The 18,808-nt window shown below is 38.2% G+C and overlaps 1 protein-coding gene across 3 annotated transcripts; it reads left to right on the top strand.

Moving 5' to 3' along the window:
- Positions 1-239: 239 nt before the first annotated feature.
- Positions 240-18,772, top strand: TBPH (TAR DNA-binding protein-43 homolog). 3 transcript variants are annotated; one of them, XM_043412376.1, is made up of 5 exons: positions 243-993; positions 2,456-2,625; positions 2,781-2,921; positions 10,182-10,887; positions 11,414-18,772. In XM_043412376.1, the coding sequence occupies exons 1-5, from the start codon at positions 750-752 to the stop codon at positions 11,422-11,424; spliced, it is 1,272 nt and encodes a 423-aa protein (XP_043268311.1). In that variant the 5' UTR covers positions 243-749; the 3' UTR covers positions 11,425-18,772. The 3 variants fall into 3 exon arrangements, with proteins under 3 accessions (XP_043268292.1, XP_043268311.1, XP_043268301.1); XM_043412357.1 differs by lacking the exons at positions 10,182-10,887; positions 11,414-18,772 and adding an exon at positions 6,588-8,898 and having other exon boundaries at positions 240-993; XM_043412366.1 differs by having other exon boundaries at positions 10,182-18,772.
- Positions 18,773-18,808: the final 36 nt, after the last annotated feature.

Genomic DNA, 18,808 nt, shown 5'->3' with positions numbered 1-18,808 from the left:
AGGGTGGATCGTCGAGAGTGACAGTTGGGGAGTAAACGACGCAACGATGAGCAGTTTCGATATAAATTCGGATAAGAAGAAAATTTGAAATATGCCGCGTGCGCAGGTGGGGACTGCGCAAATGCGAGAGGCGAGTTTTGCCGTTTGGCCGGTAGGATGGCACTGGAGTAGTTTCCGTTTCCGTTATCGACCCCCCGGCCCGCCGCCATTGCCGTCTTTCGCGCGTTCCCCACTCTTCCCTCGTCTCTCCGACGACTGGTTCGTTTGCCGATGCGCGAAGAGAGGACGAAGGAGTAAAAAGAGAAAGAGAGAGAGGGAGCGAAGGAGGGAGACGGAGAAGAGCGTTTGAGAGACTGAGAGAGAGAGCGAGAGGTGCGGTGTTGCGTGACTGCTGCGAGAGAGTTCGAGAGAGCGTGTGTGTTTGTTGTGTTGTACGGATAATTATTTTTTAAACAAAAATATATAAACAAATTTGATCCTCTCGTTGACGAAAACGAGAGGAAGAAACCAAAAAAAGAAATAAATACAAAAACAACGAAAGAAATATATATACGAGTGAGTGAGAACGAAAGAAAGAAAAGAGAGCGCGCGCGAGAGACCGAGAGAAAGAGAGAGTGCTTCGTTGATATAAGTTTTTTCCTCCTTTTTTCCCGAATTCCTCTTTTTCGTTTCTCTTCATTACTCGCCCTACGCGGTTATATTCGCCGACGATATAACCCTCTCCCGAGGAAGTTTCGGTGTTGTACGATATGTCATCGTACGTTCAGGTTGCCGAAGATGAGGGCGAGGAGCCCATCGAGTTGCCAACAGAGGACGACATTAGTAGTACATTATTGTTGACTACTTTAGCGGCACAGTATCCTGGTACTTGCGGTCTTAAGTATCGCAATCCAGAATCGAAAGCTATGCGCGGCGTCCGTCTCGTAAACGGTCGTCTTTATCCGCCCGAAAACGGATGGGGCGAAACCGTCTATTTCTGCGTTTTTCCAAAAGGTATGTAACTCTTACGCATACAAACACATACTCTTGATATGTGTGCCCAAACGTGTACGTACACAAGTATACACGTATCTTCATGTTTGCATGTATGTGTATATACGTGTATAGCGAATGTGGAAAAAGTATGGTAGCTTCAACGCGTATCCCACAAGTCTCTGCCCTTTCCCCTTTATGCTCCTCGAAAATCCGAATGCGAATGGACGAGAGAGAAGCGGATCCATAGGTTCATCGCTATCATGACACACGCCCGAGCCATTTTTCTGTCATTGCCTCTTTCCATTTTTGAGATCGTCGAAATTGAAAAAAAAACGACTCATTTTTCAACCTCGGCGAGTTTCTTTCCTATGATCCGTGATGGAATATATTTTTTTATTTCATCAACTTCATTGACGATGACAGTGACATGTTTGTTGGAAAATTTTGAATACGACGCATCTTGCCCTTCGGCTTTTGCGCCTCAAAGCGATAAAATGTGTGAATTTCGGATTGTTTCTATTTTTAACATTTTTCAAGCTTGTAAACAACCTCGACGATCAGCCAATTTTTCTGACAATCGTGGCAGTTCTTTCAACTTCTCGAAATTGAGGACAACAATTTGTTTTTTTTTTGTCAAACATAAGTAACTTGCATGGCTTTTATTGTTAAATGATTATATTTACAGACCTAATCAGAAATGAAATCTTTTTGTGACTCGCATTCACATAAAAAATGCTCCTTTTCATGTTCATTCGGTCTACTTTCGTTCAACTCTGCTTCCGCTATTCATTGAATCTATTTCTGGTTTCATTTCGAACGGTATATTTGAATTTGGAATAAAATCTTGAGCTAAAGTCACTGATGCTCTTGAACTATAAATATTTGACAGTTGATATTTTAATAAAAATCGGTGATATCTCTAGCTTCCGTAGAAACTTTTCAATACAAAGCATACAAATTTATCTTTTCAGTTGCGTCTATCTTCTTAATTTCTTAACTCAAACTTCAGTGATACTCGATTCACCAATTTTTGAAATTATTTGTGGTTTTTTTGAAATATTTATTGTACCCAACATTTTTTATGCAGTGTAGTTGAATCAGTGTCTATTCCACCATTTGCTCAATCGTAGATTTCTATTACAGAAAAAAAAACTTGCGTATTTCAAAATCGCGCGATAGATTTTGTGATTTAACAAAACTGTATTTGGATTAATTTTTACTGGTGGATACAGTGGATATTTTGAATGCCAGTTAATTTTATAAATTGTACAAACAGAATATTTGGTGTTGGAACAGTTTCGAAGAAAAATTTTCTTGACATTCATAGTAACGGAAAGTGTAACAAGAATAAAAATTCAGAAAGTAAAGAGATTTTGTATTCTGTTGATCAGACAAATATTTCAGAAACATTTCTACCGATATTTTGGTCTCAACATTTGCACAACCTAATTTTCTAATCAACTGACCGTTAAAATTGCAGAAAACAAACGCAAATCCGATGACAATTTGGAAAATTCCACAGCAAAGACTAAGAGAATGGAAACAAAGTTACGCTGCACCGATCTCATCGTACTCGGCCTCCCATGGAAAACATCAGAGCAAAATTTGCGCGATTATTTCGAGACTTTCGGCGAAGTTTTGATGGCACAAGTAAGAAGAATTCAGAAATCGTTGTTCCGCTTCTAAATACCTTGATTTTGAAAATTCATCATCAAAACAATAGCAGAAGAAATGATAAAAAAACACACTATGACAACAGAGTGGAATAAACCCATGATTTTTTCTTCAATTTCCAACCAATTCAGGTGAAGAAAGATGCAAAGTCCGGTCAGAGCAAAGGTTTTGGTTTCATAAGATTTGGTAGTTACGAGTCGCAGTTGAGATGCTTAGCTCAGAGGCACATGATAGACGGACGATGGTGCGACGTCAAAGTTCCCAACAGCAAGGTAAGCACGTGATAAAGAAAAAAATGAGAATCGATCGAAAAACGACCGGTAAAAGTAACGATTCTTCTTTGAGCTCATTGATAAACGAGAAGAGTGCAAAAAAACAGCAACAATTATCGTAAGCTAAAAAACAGTACGGAATAATTTGTCTGTGAGCGATAAATAAATGTACGAGATTGAGATCGCTATTTTCATAACATTTTTAACGCAAATCTTGACAAATCCATCTGGTTACGCTCGTTTCTACAAAATTCAATTACAAATCAATACAAGAGAATAAGACGAAATTAGGTTCTTGGCGATTCGAAACAAAATCTCTGTTGAATAACTGTTTAACTAATCGTGCAAATGAACAAATTATTGAATAAGCATTATTTATCACAGAAATTCTTCATTAAAAAATATTTAAAATAAGAGAAAAAAAAAACATGTTCAACTGAATATCGAAAAAACTATTCCATTCCCATGAAAACTGATATAAGCTCATTGTTTTGGGAACTTTATATTTGAGAAATTGGCTGACAACTTTTCTCCGTTATTATGTATAGAATACTAAATTCATGACTCCAGAAAAATTGTGAATTGTTTTTACGTCTTCGTCGAAAAGCCAAGTACCGAATTTCGGATGAAATTGAATTTTTTGTACATAAACAACCGAATATTCTCATGTTTTGAAAAAACCGATCACTACGTCTCTCAAAGAGTGACTTGGCGATAATTTGTATCGAGAATGAGTTACGGATTTGATGCAAATAGATGAATGCTCTGGAAAATCATTGAAAAAAGAGAAACATATGGAAAAACACAACGACGAAACTGTAATGTGCGGATGTTTTCTGTGTTTTTTTTTTTGTTTTTTCTTTTTTTTTCGTTGTCGTGTTTCTGTTGTATGACTCAGGAATGCAAGTACGAGATCGAGAGAGTTTGAATAAAGTCGAAATGAGTGTGTGCGTGCGTGCGTGTAAGAGGGAGGAGGGTTTAAAAAAGTACATTAAATTTCATCACGATTTTGACGAGGTAAAAATGGACTTCTTGTACGAATTTTCACGATCGGCCTTTTTCCGTTGTATAGAAAGTGGTTTCTATTTTTTTTCCGTACAAGTGAGTTTTTGCAATGGTCTAGAAATTTTTATCGTTCGGATGCACCAAAAGTTCTCGTGTGTTTCGATATTGTAAAGAAAAATGTAGCGAATTTTTATTGTTGTTCCGGGTTTTATCAACTGCAATGTAATTCTCGATTTATTTCGAAAGCTTTAACGAAACTTCGAAGCAAGTTTGAAAAAACAGACGAACTAATGATGATAACTCTTCTGCTGCATTCCAACGATGCAAATTTTGCCGGCAATCGCTGTTGTGTGGGCTTCATGAATGGACTGTTGTGTGAGTCGCTGCATCGATGAGAATTTGAAATGAGCAACACCGTCGACGAGGAGGGGGGGGGGGGGGGGGGGGCGGGGGAAGGGGAATGAATGAAATTTCTAGTGAACGGCGAATCAGGATCTTAGGCGGAGAACGTAATTCATGAGCTGTTGCAAAACTGATCCAGGAGCGAGAGAACCGAGCATTCTCCTACGGACGAAACGTTACGATTTTGTTGAGAGAAAAAGAACGAACCGAAAGCTTTTACAGGTTGCAAAAGCTGCATACGAAAAACGTTGTAGATGTTTCCATTTTTGTTTCCTTTTTTTTTTTTTGGCAAATTCTATCCGCTCGTAAATGTCGTAGTTTGCAGTTTTCGTTGCGATCCAGGGAATTAAATGGCAATAAAACGATCATCGTTTCAAAAGATTTGACAAAAGATTGTGGTTTGCACGTTGAATTAAAATGGTGTGCTACTTTTTTTTTCTTGCAATTGTTAGTGTAGAAAAAATATTGTTAAGTGTAATGAGATTCGTGCGCTATGGGAGAGTGCGTGACGTGAAATAAAAAAAGAATAAATATTTCTTGTACTCGCAAAGTATGCTTCGGGAATTCGTGTGCGTCTTTATATATATTTTTTCGAATCAATGATCGGGGAGAGCGGCGCGAGATTGAATCATCAACTTTTCATTATCCTTATTCTATTCATTTTTTTGATCTCTACGATTTTCAATACGATGCTCGCAATCGATTATTAGGAATCCAGGAAAAAGCTTCGATTCAGTTTCTTTTGGGACAATGCAGATAAAATTATTCGGAACTTTTCCTAGACCTCAGAGTATTATCGTTTCCTGAAAGAATTCCAGAATTTGGGGATGATTTATCGAGGTTGTTGGATCGCAAGGCTCCGAGGAAAGTCCTTAGCAATTCATGTCCCAGAATGTTTGGTCGAATCTTGATCGAAAATCGGGGAAAAAATTAGTCGATGCGGTGCACCAATTCGCTGAATTCGCGTATTCGATGAAAATTTGAAAAGCTCGAGCCCAATGCTTCAATAAACGAGAAAAGTAAATATCTCATTCAGAGAACGTTAGCAGCGGTATTCGAGCTCCGAAAAAAGTGAACGATCTCTCTGAGCATTTCGAATGAAGCTTTCGATGCCGTCGAAGGGGTTGAAAAAGTTCATCCAACATTTTTGACCCTCGGAGAAACTTCAAGAGGATCGAGTGCGGAATGGAACGAGTGTGGGTTTGCGTATGCGTGATTTTCGGTCGTGCGTGCTTTGTGTTTCATGGGTGACGAAAGTGTGGCCGTTTAAGGGACGGAAAAATCTATAATTAAGAGAGCAATTAAATAAAATGCAGAAACAAAAACGGGTGCGTGTAAACTTCACGTGCGGTTCAAGTGAAACTTCTTTGTCGTCGATCCAACAATTGGAAAATGCTCTAGAGAAAAATACTGCACAAGTTTCCATACGAATAATGATCACGAAATGACGAACACTAGTTCGATCCGATTCGTTGCTTGGTTCGTTTGAATATGTTACCGAAAGCAGAGCATTTGCTCCGAATTATTGAAAATGATAAAATGTTATCCCACTTTTTGCTTGTTATCAACGAGCACAGGAAAATTCATCAATAAATTCAATAAAACGTTGTACAACATTTTTCGCAGTCCTCCAATTCGGATTGACGTATCGAATCGACGAAAAATCGTTGATCCTACACAAACCAGTCGAAAGACGATAATTTTTTCTACATTCACACTTCCCCAGTTTTACGATGACGAAACTCCAACAAATACTTTTCGAACGAACATGATATTCACTCAAAGATTACCAAAGAGATAATCCCTCGACAAAGAATGCTTACCGATCATAGAACTCTTCAAACGAGCCAAGAGACCAACCGTTGTGTCATTTTGACCCAATTTAATCCGTGATTTCCAACATCACTCGAGCGAATTTCATTTTCTTCGAATCTATACGAAAAGCATTTAACCGAGGTCGAGTTTCATGCGGTAAGCTCATCCGCGAGTTTCTTCACGATTATAAAATGAATTAAAATTACGAGTATATCGATCGTTTGCCATAGCAATATAAACGGATTCGCCTTCCGACCGAGAGCTCCAGAAATGGAAAGAGGCCAAAGAAGTTTTACTTGATAAAAAAAAAAAAAAAAAAAAAAAAAAAAACAAACAAACAAAGAAAAATATAAAAATAAAAAGCAGGAAAAAACAAAAATGCAAATGCAAATGAAAAAATCTGTGAGTCATTGTCGAAGGGATGGTGTGTGTGTCTGGTTCCAGAATATTGACGGCATAATGATGGCACGTCAGTTTGATACGGGTAAGCACAGCGAGTGTTATCGTCCTATACCGGTTCACACGCCAAGTAGCAGACGTTTGCCAGCGGGAAAAGCGGGCTACATGAATACGAATTCGGAGACATCGACGTCGCCGCGTTACGATGCCGATTACGACTACAAGACGACGCACTATCCGTCGTATCCTTCAAACTATCCGTACGACGAGACGAAATACAAATACGAGGCGGGCTCGTACAACCATTACGAGAAGCAGGGAGTTTACGCTTCGGCTGGCTACGACGATCCGGGATATGATTCGAGGACTTACGTCACTTCTTCCTCCTCCCATCCGACGGGGGTAGCTGCTTCGTCGAACTACCCGAACGAGCAGGAATACGCGACGAGATACCCGAGCTACGAGGGCGGCGGGGGCGGCCGGTCCTCTTATCCGAGCGCGGAAACGGGCGAATACGCAGAAAAATCGAGATACGGAAGCGCCGGTTACCCCTCCAATTACGAGAGAACTTACTACGAATCCGAGTCCAGATACTTGGCGAACAGCGAAGCGAGACACCCGAACGAAGCGGGCGGCAGGTACGCCGACTCCAGACACGTCGACGCTCGAAATCAAATCGACAACCGCGAAACGGACCTACGTTACGGGATCGAAGCCCGGGAAAACGACAGAAGATATTTCAACGATCTGCGCGACGACGACGGATCTCGCTATCCCAATGACCTCAGAGATCCCGAAAATCGCTACGTCGACGCACGCGGCAACGATTCACGGTTCAACGAATCCGCCCGATATCAAGCCACGGAGAAATATTACGATCGCTATTACAAACATCGACCGTCGAGGGATCATCACGTCTCGGAAACTTCCCGATACTGAGACACCCGACCCCTCCAGAAATTCTGTTTTTTCTCTTCAATTTTTTTTCCCTTAACTCACGGCGTTGGTGGCACTCGTCGAAAAAGTTTCTTTGCTTCGTTCCTCCGGCGTGGGACTCCTTTTTTTTGTAAATTCGATCTGCGACGGGGTGGAGAAACCCGAGCAATTGTGGCAGCTTGAATTCACGAAGAAACACATTTCGCTGTTGGGAAATGGAGAAGAAATTTTTCGTCGTGTTCCGCCGCTCCGAACTACCACGCCGTCGGTTTTTTCTTTTCTTGCTTTCATTCATTGCACAAGTTCTCGAATATTTTTTCTCATCATACATCACGAGGCTGGACAAAAATAACGAGCGGATTTTTGAACTTTGTGGATGTTGCGAAAGCGAGGGGGAGGGTGCGCCCTTGTTTTAACATCGGTTGTGCGCGGGAGAGTGAAAAATCAAGTTGGAGAAGCGAAAGAGCGAGAGAGAGAGAAAGAGAGAGAGAGAGAGAGAGAGAGCGGTAAAGTAACACATTTTTGCGAAAACACACTCGAAACCAAAGCTTATATCTTTTCTGTCTTCGTTTCTCATTTACTCAAACAAATCTAAAGCAAAACGTAATATTTTTCAATCTCCGTTTCCATTTTTTTCGTTCACTTTCCCATCATTGTGCTTACGCGATCGTTGTACACGAACGATTCAAACCGCGTAATTTACGACCGATAAATCGCGATTGATGTTTCGTGTATTTCCAGAATGTGCCACTCCAATGGTCGATCGGATAAATTCCGCTTCTAAATGCATAAGACCAATCCTGCGGAGCATTAAATTTCCCAAAAAAAGTGTTCGACAAAGCTTTTCTATCGCCAGTAATTTCGTCCTGAGGGATGATCGGAAAATGCTTTCGAAAACGATTCGCTTCGGAAGTTCAGCAACTCTTTAATCCCCAGGACTGAATTCCGTAAACTAAAAAACGTTTTTGACCTTTCGACTAAAAATCATGTTCATTTTACGAATTGACCATTCGCTTGGGACACGCTGTACATTAGTATATATCACGTATTTACATCGTTTCAATTTACATCAACCTTAAGAAAAATCGAAAATAATTTTCTTTCAATTAAATCAATTAAAATGAATTTGAAAAAAATACGTCCCGCAAAATGCTGGAGTCCAAAAGAATTGATATATTCTCTTCGATTTTCGTTGCCGAAATTGCTTTGTCGATTTCTTTCATTTTTTCGATCGCTTCGTCGAAATACAAGAAACATTAACTTTAATATTCCATTATCAAATCGGGAATTCTCCATCTTATTTTCTAGAACACAATTTTTCATATAAACATTGTGTATAGCATGCCTGTGGAGCGAAAAATATCTTTTTATGATTGTCGCGTAGGTTATTGAAAAGTTAATAAATAAATTAGAATCGAGAGACTGCCTTAATTTTGCGTGTAAATATGAACTGTGCTTCGGTGATGGCAAAGCGTCTCTCTTTTCGTTTCATGATAAAGTTTAGTAACGAGCAAGAAAAAATGTTCATAATCTTAATCATTATTTGTACATTTAAATTGACTTTAATCGATTAATTGCCGTTTCTTTTTTTTTTTTTTCACGGTGACTTACACACTCGGTTTTCGAGAATATTTTTACACACACACACACAGATAAAGAGAAGAGCGTTTCGCGACTGAGAAGTCACGTAAAGATAGTGAAAATCTCGGCCATAAACGCAAGTCGATTTTGTTTTAATGATTTTCGTCCAGTTCGCTTTTCACCAAACTTTCGACAAGTTCGACTGGATGTGACGATTTATTAGATAAACATGAATTGTATGTATTATTGTATAAATTTATACAGCAATGATCGTCGTTATTCGCTAAGATTCAGATAAACCTTTATTTCGATTTTTAAAAAATTTTATTTATTTTTTTCCATCGTCGTCGTTTTTCCCGGAAATATGATAGGAAATAAGAGACTTGAAGATCATTCGGCACTCAACGCCGGCGCAGATCGATCCCTATTGTCTCACAGACGAAATTTGTTACCCCGGAAAACAACCAACTTTTGTACACTCGTTTTCTCCCCCGTTTCTTTCTTCGATCGAAAATTCTTCCCAGGAGCAGTTCGTAAATGATTCCATTCAAAATCCTTCATTTTTTGGGTCGGGCGTTCGAATTTGGGAAGGTATGTAATTGAGAAACGAATGTAACTTTTAGCCAAATTAATCTCACTTTTTCACAATTCAAGGCCAACGAATCGCGAAGCAGTTTTTCAATTGAAACGATGAATTTGTTCAAATAATCAGTCAAAAAGTTGCGTGGAAAACTTGAGCTCCATTACTCGAAGCGTCTTTGGTAAAAATGAGTTAAAATCTAATGGAAGAAAGTTTTTTCAAACTCAAATATTAGAATTTCGTAAAAGAAGAATCTGGTAAAATTTCATAAGGAAAAACAACGATAATCATACCATTTTAATAGTTTGGAATAGTTATTTTTCTAATGTTTTATCGATGCTCCAACAATGAAAAAGAAAAATGAAAAGCCTGTTTTAGCCAAAAGACGAGTGAAATCGGATGGAAATGGCGAGAGTAAGAAAAAGCTAATGTGCGCTCGCGTGGCCAAGTGCCGAATGATCGGGAGAGTGTGAAAAAGAGAGAGAGAGAGAGAGAGGAGTAAGAAAAAAAGTAAGTTTGATTGATTATGCGTTTGTGCGTAGGAGGGAATGGTTCAGCAAGTACCGTGCAAGGTGTTCGTGGGACGGTGCACGGAAGACTTGACGGCGGATGATTTGCGGGACTACTTCACAAAGTTCGGTGAAGTAACGGACGTGTTCATCCCGAAGCCGTTCCGTGCGTTCTCGTTCGTGACGTTCCTAGATCCGGAGGTGGCCCAATCGTTGTGCGGAGAGGATCACATAATAAAAGGAGTCTCGGTGCACGTATCAAACGCGGCACCAAAGTCGGAGGGGAACAATCGTAATTTCAATAATCAGATGAACACGAACATGCGCGGACGCGGTGGTGGCGGTGGTGGTATGACCGGCCCGATCGACAATAACATGCAGGGAAACTATCAGGGAAACTATCAGGGAAACAGGTACATGGGTCATTCGGGAAATAACATGGGTCCTAACGGTTGGAACAATCCTGGCAATCGTGGAAATCTCGATATGCCAAATCTACAGGCACTCGGGATAACCGGACAGAACAACGGAGGCGGCGGGGGTGGCGGTATGTCAAATCCATTGGCAATGGGAGGATTGAATCTATCGGCATTACCGGTCAACCCGGCTCTCGTTGCTGCCGCCCTTAATCAAGCGTCCTGGGGTCTTATGAGCAATCTACAGAATCAGGGCAACGATCAGGGATACTCGAATCAGCCTGGACCACCCGGACAGCCACCTGCGGGTAACAACAGTCTCGGTAATAGCGGTAATTCCGGTTTTTTAAGCTGGATGAATCAAGCCGGCGCTGGCGACGCCAACACCGGCAATCCCGGTACCGGTGGACCCAATCCCAACAATCCTAATCCCTCACAGGCCGCATGGCAAAATCATCCCGGACAACGGGAACAAAAGTCCAATACATTTCTTAAGTACGAGTAAATTTAAACGGGACTCTGAGTCTACTCGTAAAAGACGGGCGCGTTCCCTGAGTCCCGAGGCACTCGCTGCTTCCAAGAATTGCAAACCGCCGAATCGTGATCAATACTATTACAGATCCCATCATCAATATTATTACAACAAAAATTCACGTCACACTACCAGAAATACCGATTCCCTCGTTGTTATCAACACTACCACCAAACATTGATTCTCATTGACAATTTTTCTTCTTCTATTCATACTTTTATTGCCTACTTTCGTACTTTCAATATTATATTCAACGATATTTATTTCGTTTTATTTTTTTTTTTTCTGTTTTTTTTTTCACCTTTTTTTCGCTGCAGATCCGGCTTAGGAAAAAGACGAAGAAAAACTCTGAGTTCACGGTTTTTTGGGACCTTGCGAACCGACGGCTTGAATCCGCAAAAAAACACCGACCATTCTCGAAATTGTTATGTCCAAAAGTACGAAAAGAAACGCTCAAGTTTGCGAAGAATTGTTTTTCTTTTTTCTTTGTTTTTTTTTTTGCAGATTCAAGCTCACCGAATCTTCATGCTTTTTCCAGAGTTTTTTTTTTTTTTTTTACAAATTTACTGATTCAATTGATCGTTTCCTCAACCGGGTTTCTCCGAAATAAAAGAAATTTCGTTACATCTCGATCAGGCAAGCTCTGATCAACTTTTCTTTCTCACAATTAACACGGCCCTCGTTTTTCGAGGGACTCGATATCACAGTAAAGAAATGACGCTATTCTTATTCCCGTAAAAATAAATAAATAAAGTAGAAGCGAATAATTCTCAACGTAGGAAGAAGAAAAAATGTCCTTACTTTATGCAATTCTTCGAACAGGAGTGTTTTCTTCTCGTTTTTTCACATCCAATACTATTCTTCTTCTTTTCCATTATATCTCTGCTTTATGGATAGAAAAGCAGGAAAAGCCTTAATTTATTATTATGATTTTTTCTGCGTTAGGCAAATTAACGCAACGATAGAAGGAGGCAAACTGAATTTCTACTTTTTCCAACAATTACAAAATGTGCATAATTGAGTAACGGAAAAGCAGATAATAATAGAAAGAAAGAAAGCGTTTATTAATAAACTGAGAAACGGTAGAGAAACAGTTCACTGACAGAAAAAAAAAATGATGATAAACGAAGGAGAATGATAAATTTAAGGCATTAAAAAGTCAATGAATGTGAATGTGCATTAAGACGTACGGAAAAAATGAGAATAACAAGAAATTAAAGAAAAGATAGAAAGAAAAAATATGTAAGATTCTTATGTGAAATGAGGATAAGCGAGAGAAAAAGTCGTAGAGTTTTAAAAAAAAAAGACGGATAAAAACGAAGCGGCGTATATGTGCTTGGATTTAACCGAAAGTTAATTGCAGTGTGTTTAATACTTAGAAGGAAAAACAAGCAAGCAGATTTAAATAATAACAAAAAGTAAACGAGTGAGGTATGATGGTTTGTCTCGGTGTAATGTGGTTGAATACATTTTTAGGAACGATATAAACGATGTGAGAAAGAGAGCGAAAGAGAAAGGGAGAAAGCGAGAGAGAAAGAGAATAAGAGCGCGAGAACGAAAGATTGAGAGAGAACGAGAGAGGAAGAGAGAGAAAGAGAGAGAGAGAGAGAGAAAGTTAGTTAATAATATAATTACGAAGGGCTATATAGATGGTCTACATGATTGTCACCCAAGTTTGTGAGTGTATTTGTATTGACAATGAAAACAAAATTTCATTAACACAAGAAATAATCCAATTAATAAAAAAGAAAATAATTGACAAAAAAACAGAAAAAGAAGTAAATTAAATGATTAAAAAAAAAAAAAAAAAAAAACATCCAAACACACAGACACACGGAATAAGCCATGCTATTGAAAACTAATTCTTAAGTGTAGATTATCAAAAAAAAATAACAAGCAAACAAATGAGTTATGAGAATAAACGTTGAAATAAATGAAAGAAATCTTTTAGCAATAGACATTTTTTGATTGACGAGAACTTAATCGTTGTATACATGCTTGATGAGATTAGGCACTCGAGTCGTTTGTCCACCGTTCAAATTGGTCACGTCGAAAATAATCTGACGTTATTAAAACAAAAATCAAAACCCTTTAACGTGCGACACACGTATTCGTATTTGTTACAAAATAAAAATAGAGAAACAAATGATTTATTTCAACTGATAGAATCATTCGATGAACTAAGATTCGAGCAACTCTTCGTTTATTATCAAAATGCCATTTTTGTATCGAAATGTGCATAAAAACTTTAGATTCGTCGTGTTTTTTCTTTCGAGCTTCGTTCTGAGTAACTCAAGCCCCAGAGATGTGCCACGATTTTTTTCGATGATAGAATCGAGATTTGCTCGACGTAGACGTATCAATAAATGTATACGAATTGCGGATTTTTCGAATGAAATCGATGACAAGTGATGAAAAATCGGGCGATAAATGAAGAACGAAAGAAAGAACACGCAAGTATTGCCGCAACGAGCAATTCACGTGACCCAAAGATAGTTCCTCTTTCATATCGATGAATAAAATGTTGAGAAATTGATCGTCTCCCCGTGCTCTCACTCGTTGAACGCGGTGTGTACGGATTATCGCTCGTTGAATTTGCTCCTCATCGCAGCATTTCACCGCTTGAAATATCCCTCTTCACAACGTCCAAACGAGCGGGGAAAGATTTTTGATAACGTGAATGATATTTTTGTGGTTTTCAAACGAGTCGAAATAAGCGCCCCCCATACCTTTTTACAGTATTTTCATGTGCGAGCGTAAAGAAATGCATCGATTGAAAGATTCTCCAGCTACCCAACACGATCCTTGCTCTTACTCTCCCGGCGAGCTTTCTGCAAACCGTCTAACGATTTAATTCTCAATGAAAATTATTGTTGACCAGGAACTTGATAGCTCGATCAAGTTCTCGAAACGTCTTAGACCAAATTAGAATCGAACGACTACGAGATTTCACGATTTTAACCACTTCTTTGCCCGTCGATTTCCGAATTTGGAAAAAAAGAACAATAGTTGATCAAACTTACGAAAAAATAAAAATTTAATAATTCGATAAAAATCATTCGCGAATTCGTCGTTTCAAATACGATGTCTGGACATTAGCTTGAGAGATGCTATTCATACATTTTTCTACAAAGTTCTCTTTCGAATTTTAAGTAGAATAACGAGTAAACGAGTATTAGTTTCGATTTGGACTCTTTTATAGAAACTCTCAAATCAAACAAACTTTTCCTTCTCCCCCCGGATCCGTTTCCTTGTGTGTGAAGAGATTTTACACTGGTGAGCGAAGGTGTGTAAAAATTATTGATCGGTTGTGTGTGAAAGAATTAATATTTGAATATGATTGGACAGTTTGAATCGGTCTGTTGTTGTTGTTTTTTTTTGTTTTTTTTTTTTTTTTTTTAAATTGAATGGTTTGCACGTGAGTCGAGTAAAGAACGTTATGAAAAAAAAAAAAAAAAAAAAAAAACAAAAAGACGAAACAAACGAGTGCAAGATTTTTGTTTATTTTTGAAAGATTCTTATTAAAGAGACGATTAAATTAGAATCGAACGAAAGACCCGGCACGTTCGGAGACTCCAATTCACAGTCCGTTAACTTTTATTTTTCGTTCGAACAATTAGTTCATTATTAATTCATTCTCGATTCGTTATCGAACGATGAGAACTCACGAATCACAATTGCAGTCAATAACTTTAACATGCAAGAACCGTTGAATCGCGGCTCAAAGAACGAGACTCAAGAAATAATAGTAATAAGAGTAAATAATGAGATTATTTATTGAGAGAATTCAAACAAATCGATTGGTCAATGACATTACGAAGTTGAGACAAAAGTGGTGTTACGTAAGATCTTCGCATCCTCCGGTTATTTATATTTCACAGAAAATCTTTCAAATCACTTATTATCTTATGAGCAAAGAATGAAGAAAATATTGAGAAATAAAAAAACTCTTATACGTGATACGTGTGCTGTTGTGTATCTCATTTGATTTTTTTGGGGATGGATTTTTTGAGTTTTTCACACACATACACGCGCACTCTTCGAGTGTTTTTCATTGGCGTTATTATTTCAAATGTTTTCTTTAAATTTTTAATCGAATGTGACCGTTTCGGTTGATCATTCTCGTCCGTGTTTTATTCCTTTCCTCGTGCGAGGCGGCCGGACCCGCTACGTTTGCGTCGATCGAGCGTTTGAAAATTGTAGTTTCTCGAAAAATCGGGTCGAGTCGAAGCTCCAAGGGGAATTTCATTTTTCCCGGAAATCTGTAATTCGATCGACGAGCAATGTTGCGGGAATGGGAATCCTTGCGGTTTCCTCGGCCGTAAAATCGTCTCTGAAGTAACCGAGAATAAATGATATTTCACGATTGCTTTTGATGCGTCGAAAAATATCGTGACATCAGCGACGAAGGAAAATTCGGAGAGCATGCCAAAAAATTAGCGACACTACTTTTGTCCCGACGAAATTCAGAGTCGATTTTTTGGGCGATTGGGAAACCTTGAAAAAACAGAAAAAAAAAAACGAATTCGGATTGAAGTGGAAGGAAGGTGAATGTTTATACGAAAAAAAGGGTTGTGCTTCTATCTGATGGTGTCTGATCGTGTCTGAAGGTTCACAAGTGGGGCAGAGACTGGATTGAATGAAGCTGATGGATCAATGTGAGTATGTCGGTTGAATGTATATTTGTTAATGGTCGTCTAAGAACTACAGAAGTGAAAGTTTGTCTGAGCCATGAGAACAAAAGAAAAATAACCAATGAAAACGAAGAAAAAGAGAGCAACAATGATTCGAACGAAAGCAAGAAATACGTGATCTAATTATATAAATGCGTTATCCGTTGAGATTGTTTTTCTTTTTAAAAAGATAAACGAATGATTAGAAAGTTGTATTTAAATAGGGCTTGAAAGTTTTTTCTTCGTCGCGATACTGTGAATAGGATCAATATGTGTAAAAAGGGAAGATACATTTTTGTATTATTACATCAAAAGCACGTACTCGCACACTCACACACACACACACACACAGACACACACATACGCGTGCATACACACTAAAAAGCTATGAAGAAAACGCAATTTCGTATTGACGAAATTGTCTGCATATATTTTTGTTTATTTATTCAACCTCTTTATTTTATTTGACTCCTTTTTAATTGCTCTTTAAAAATGTTCTCTATATATAATTTATTATAAATGTCGACTGAGAAGATGGTTGAGTGTGTTTATACGAAGCAATGGAGCGTGATTATTCGAAGAAAGAAACTCGTGCAAAATCGAGCCGAGAAGTCGTTCAAGATTCATTATCGTATTATAGGGAGAAAGAAATATAAAAGTAGAGAGATGAAACTGAGAAATATAAAACCTGTTGGAACATACTCGGAGTGACAGCTAATCGACAAAGACTGTAGTTTAAGACAACTTTTAACAAACATCAGAAGCGTTCTGGGCGGTTGAGAAATATAAAAGGATAAAATAGATAGTGCGAGTAAAAATGAGACGAAAGGTAGATAAATAGCTCGAGATCCTTCGCAAAGGGCCGTTTTCACCGTGAATTTTTACTGACCAAAGCCACTTGGTCTCAAAACGTGCTGCAATAAATAGCAACAAATTGTTCGTCGATCACTTTTTATTTCTCGCTCTTTCGAAGAATGTTCAATCAAACAGTTTTTTCTTGATAATCGTTTATTGATTTTTCACCGTGTATTATATAAATCTCTCGAGTCAATTAGGATTAGAGATATATCGAAGACGAAGCGGTTAATATTAATGAATACGTGAAATAATAATTTTAAGTGTAATTAATCGTTGCTCAAGAGTTGCCTTGCTGAGCGATTTGGAAGCGATCGTATGAGAGAGAGAGAGAGACAGAGGAACAAAAACATTTGTACATAGTTCATGAACTTTGTCGTTGGTTACGAACTTTGAGAGTTTGATAATAATTGAGGAACAAAAAAGAAGTAACACACGAAAGAATGAGAAACACAAACGAATGAAAAATGATGAAAACAAAGAGTCGTAATGGTGGAACGTGTCTGAGGAAGTTTTATGCGTTTTTGTAATAATGCGTACGTTTAATAGGCGTAAAGAAAAAAACGAAATAACGAGATAACTAAATCCGAGTAAGAAATCGCGAGGGAATTAAAAAATCTTGCCATAACTGTAGCGTCGAATGTAAAACTCTGTGTCAAAACGTTCGTACACGTTGCGTGTGTTTATTTCGTTGAATTCGTGAGCTCAGCCAACCACTCGCGCCGCCCGATTTTATTCGATTTCACAAACAAACGATGCTTCTAAGTTATTACCCATGAAAATTGTAAATAAACGGAATATTATTTGACTTGCGATTTTTAATAACGTCACTGCGATCGTTTATCGAAACAACAACAAAACGTGAAGATAACGTTTGAAAGAAGGATTGAAAAATAGACGAAATGACGTCCCTCATTTTTGTACTGCTTGCGTCTACGTGCTCACGTTCTTTCGAATAAATATCGCGATCGTAGGTGTCTTAATGCCTAAATGAGTGTTTTTAATATGATCGATAGGATGCGAACGTGATTTTTTTAATTTTACATGCACCGAAGCATAACAATGTCGTTGAGAAAAAAGATATATGGTACAAATAGATATTCAGTTCAATGAGGAAAGTATAGAGAAAGTATAAAAAAAAGAGAGTGCGAGAAACAAGAACGCGAGAGTCACTTTGAAAATGATTTATTTATTATGTGCATGTGATGTGTGTGGAAGATCAAAATTTTATTTTTCATCGCAATTAAGAGTTTTTATACATTCAGGGTGTTCCGCCACCAGCAGTTATTGATGTAAATTTTGAGCCTGCCACGAAAATCAGAAACCGAAGAGTCCAAAAATGCTGTTAGTTTTTTTCTCGTATTTTATCGCGTATACCGTTGAAACCGTTGGAGTTGAGGCGAAATTCCAAAGGACCAATTCACGGAGCATTCAATTTCCCGGAATAAAACTCGTGGCACCTCTCTGTGTCCAGTAGTTTCGTCGTTCAATAGAAAAGTCGCGAGCGGGACGAACGTTTTTGATATTAGACATGCGAAGCGCTTTCTAGACTACATTTTTCAAAATGGTAGATAAATGCCGCTGCGAGCTCTTGTGCGGGAAATTTTCTGCTCTCTAAAATTACTCGACTGAACTTTTGCTATATCTCCAACCGCTTCGGCGCTACACACGATAGTAGGTTAAAAAATTAAACAAAACACATTTTTAGACTTGTCACCTTTGGAATTCGACCCTTAAATGTTGTGAAACACCCCCCCGCATACATGAACGATATATACGTAAACTCAAAAAACTGTTGTTCTCTGTCGACGTCTCAAAGACACGATGCGACGACACACACGAATCGTTATTTTTTACACATTTTTCGTACAACTGTGACTTCGACGGAAAAATAAATGAGTTATGTGTTATTTGACGTATATTAGTTTTACTGTGTATTGCACACGTGCAAAGTCTGTTACGTGATAGAATTTCGAGAATATATATTCACACGTTTTGATCTTGAACACTCCATCATTACAAATCATTATCAGTTCATTTGATATCGGAGAATATGAGAACGGAAGAATGAGAAAACACAGAGCAATGCATTATTCGTTATTTCTTTTTATCATTATTATATAAATAAACGTGGAAATGTAAGTGATATTTCTTATCGTTTGGTTTTTCCTCCATTTCCAAGTC

Source organism: Venturia canescens, chromosome 1 (assembly GCF_019457755.1).
Source record: "Venturia canescens isolate UGA chromosome 1, ASM1945775v1, whole genome shotgun sequence".
Classification (NCBI taxonomy): domain Eukaryota; kingdom Metazoa; phylum Arthropoda; class Insecta; order Hymenoptera; family Ichneumonidae; genus Venturia; species Venturia canescens.
This window is presented reverse-complemented; position numbering and strand designations above follow the sequence as displayed.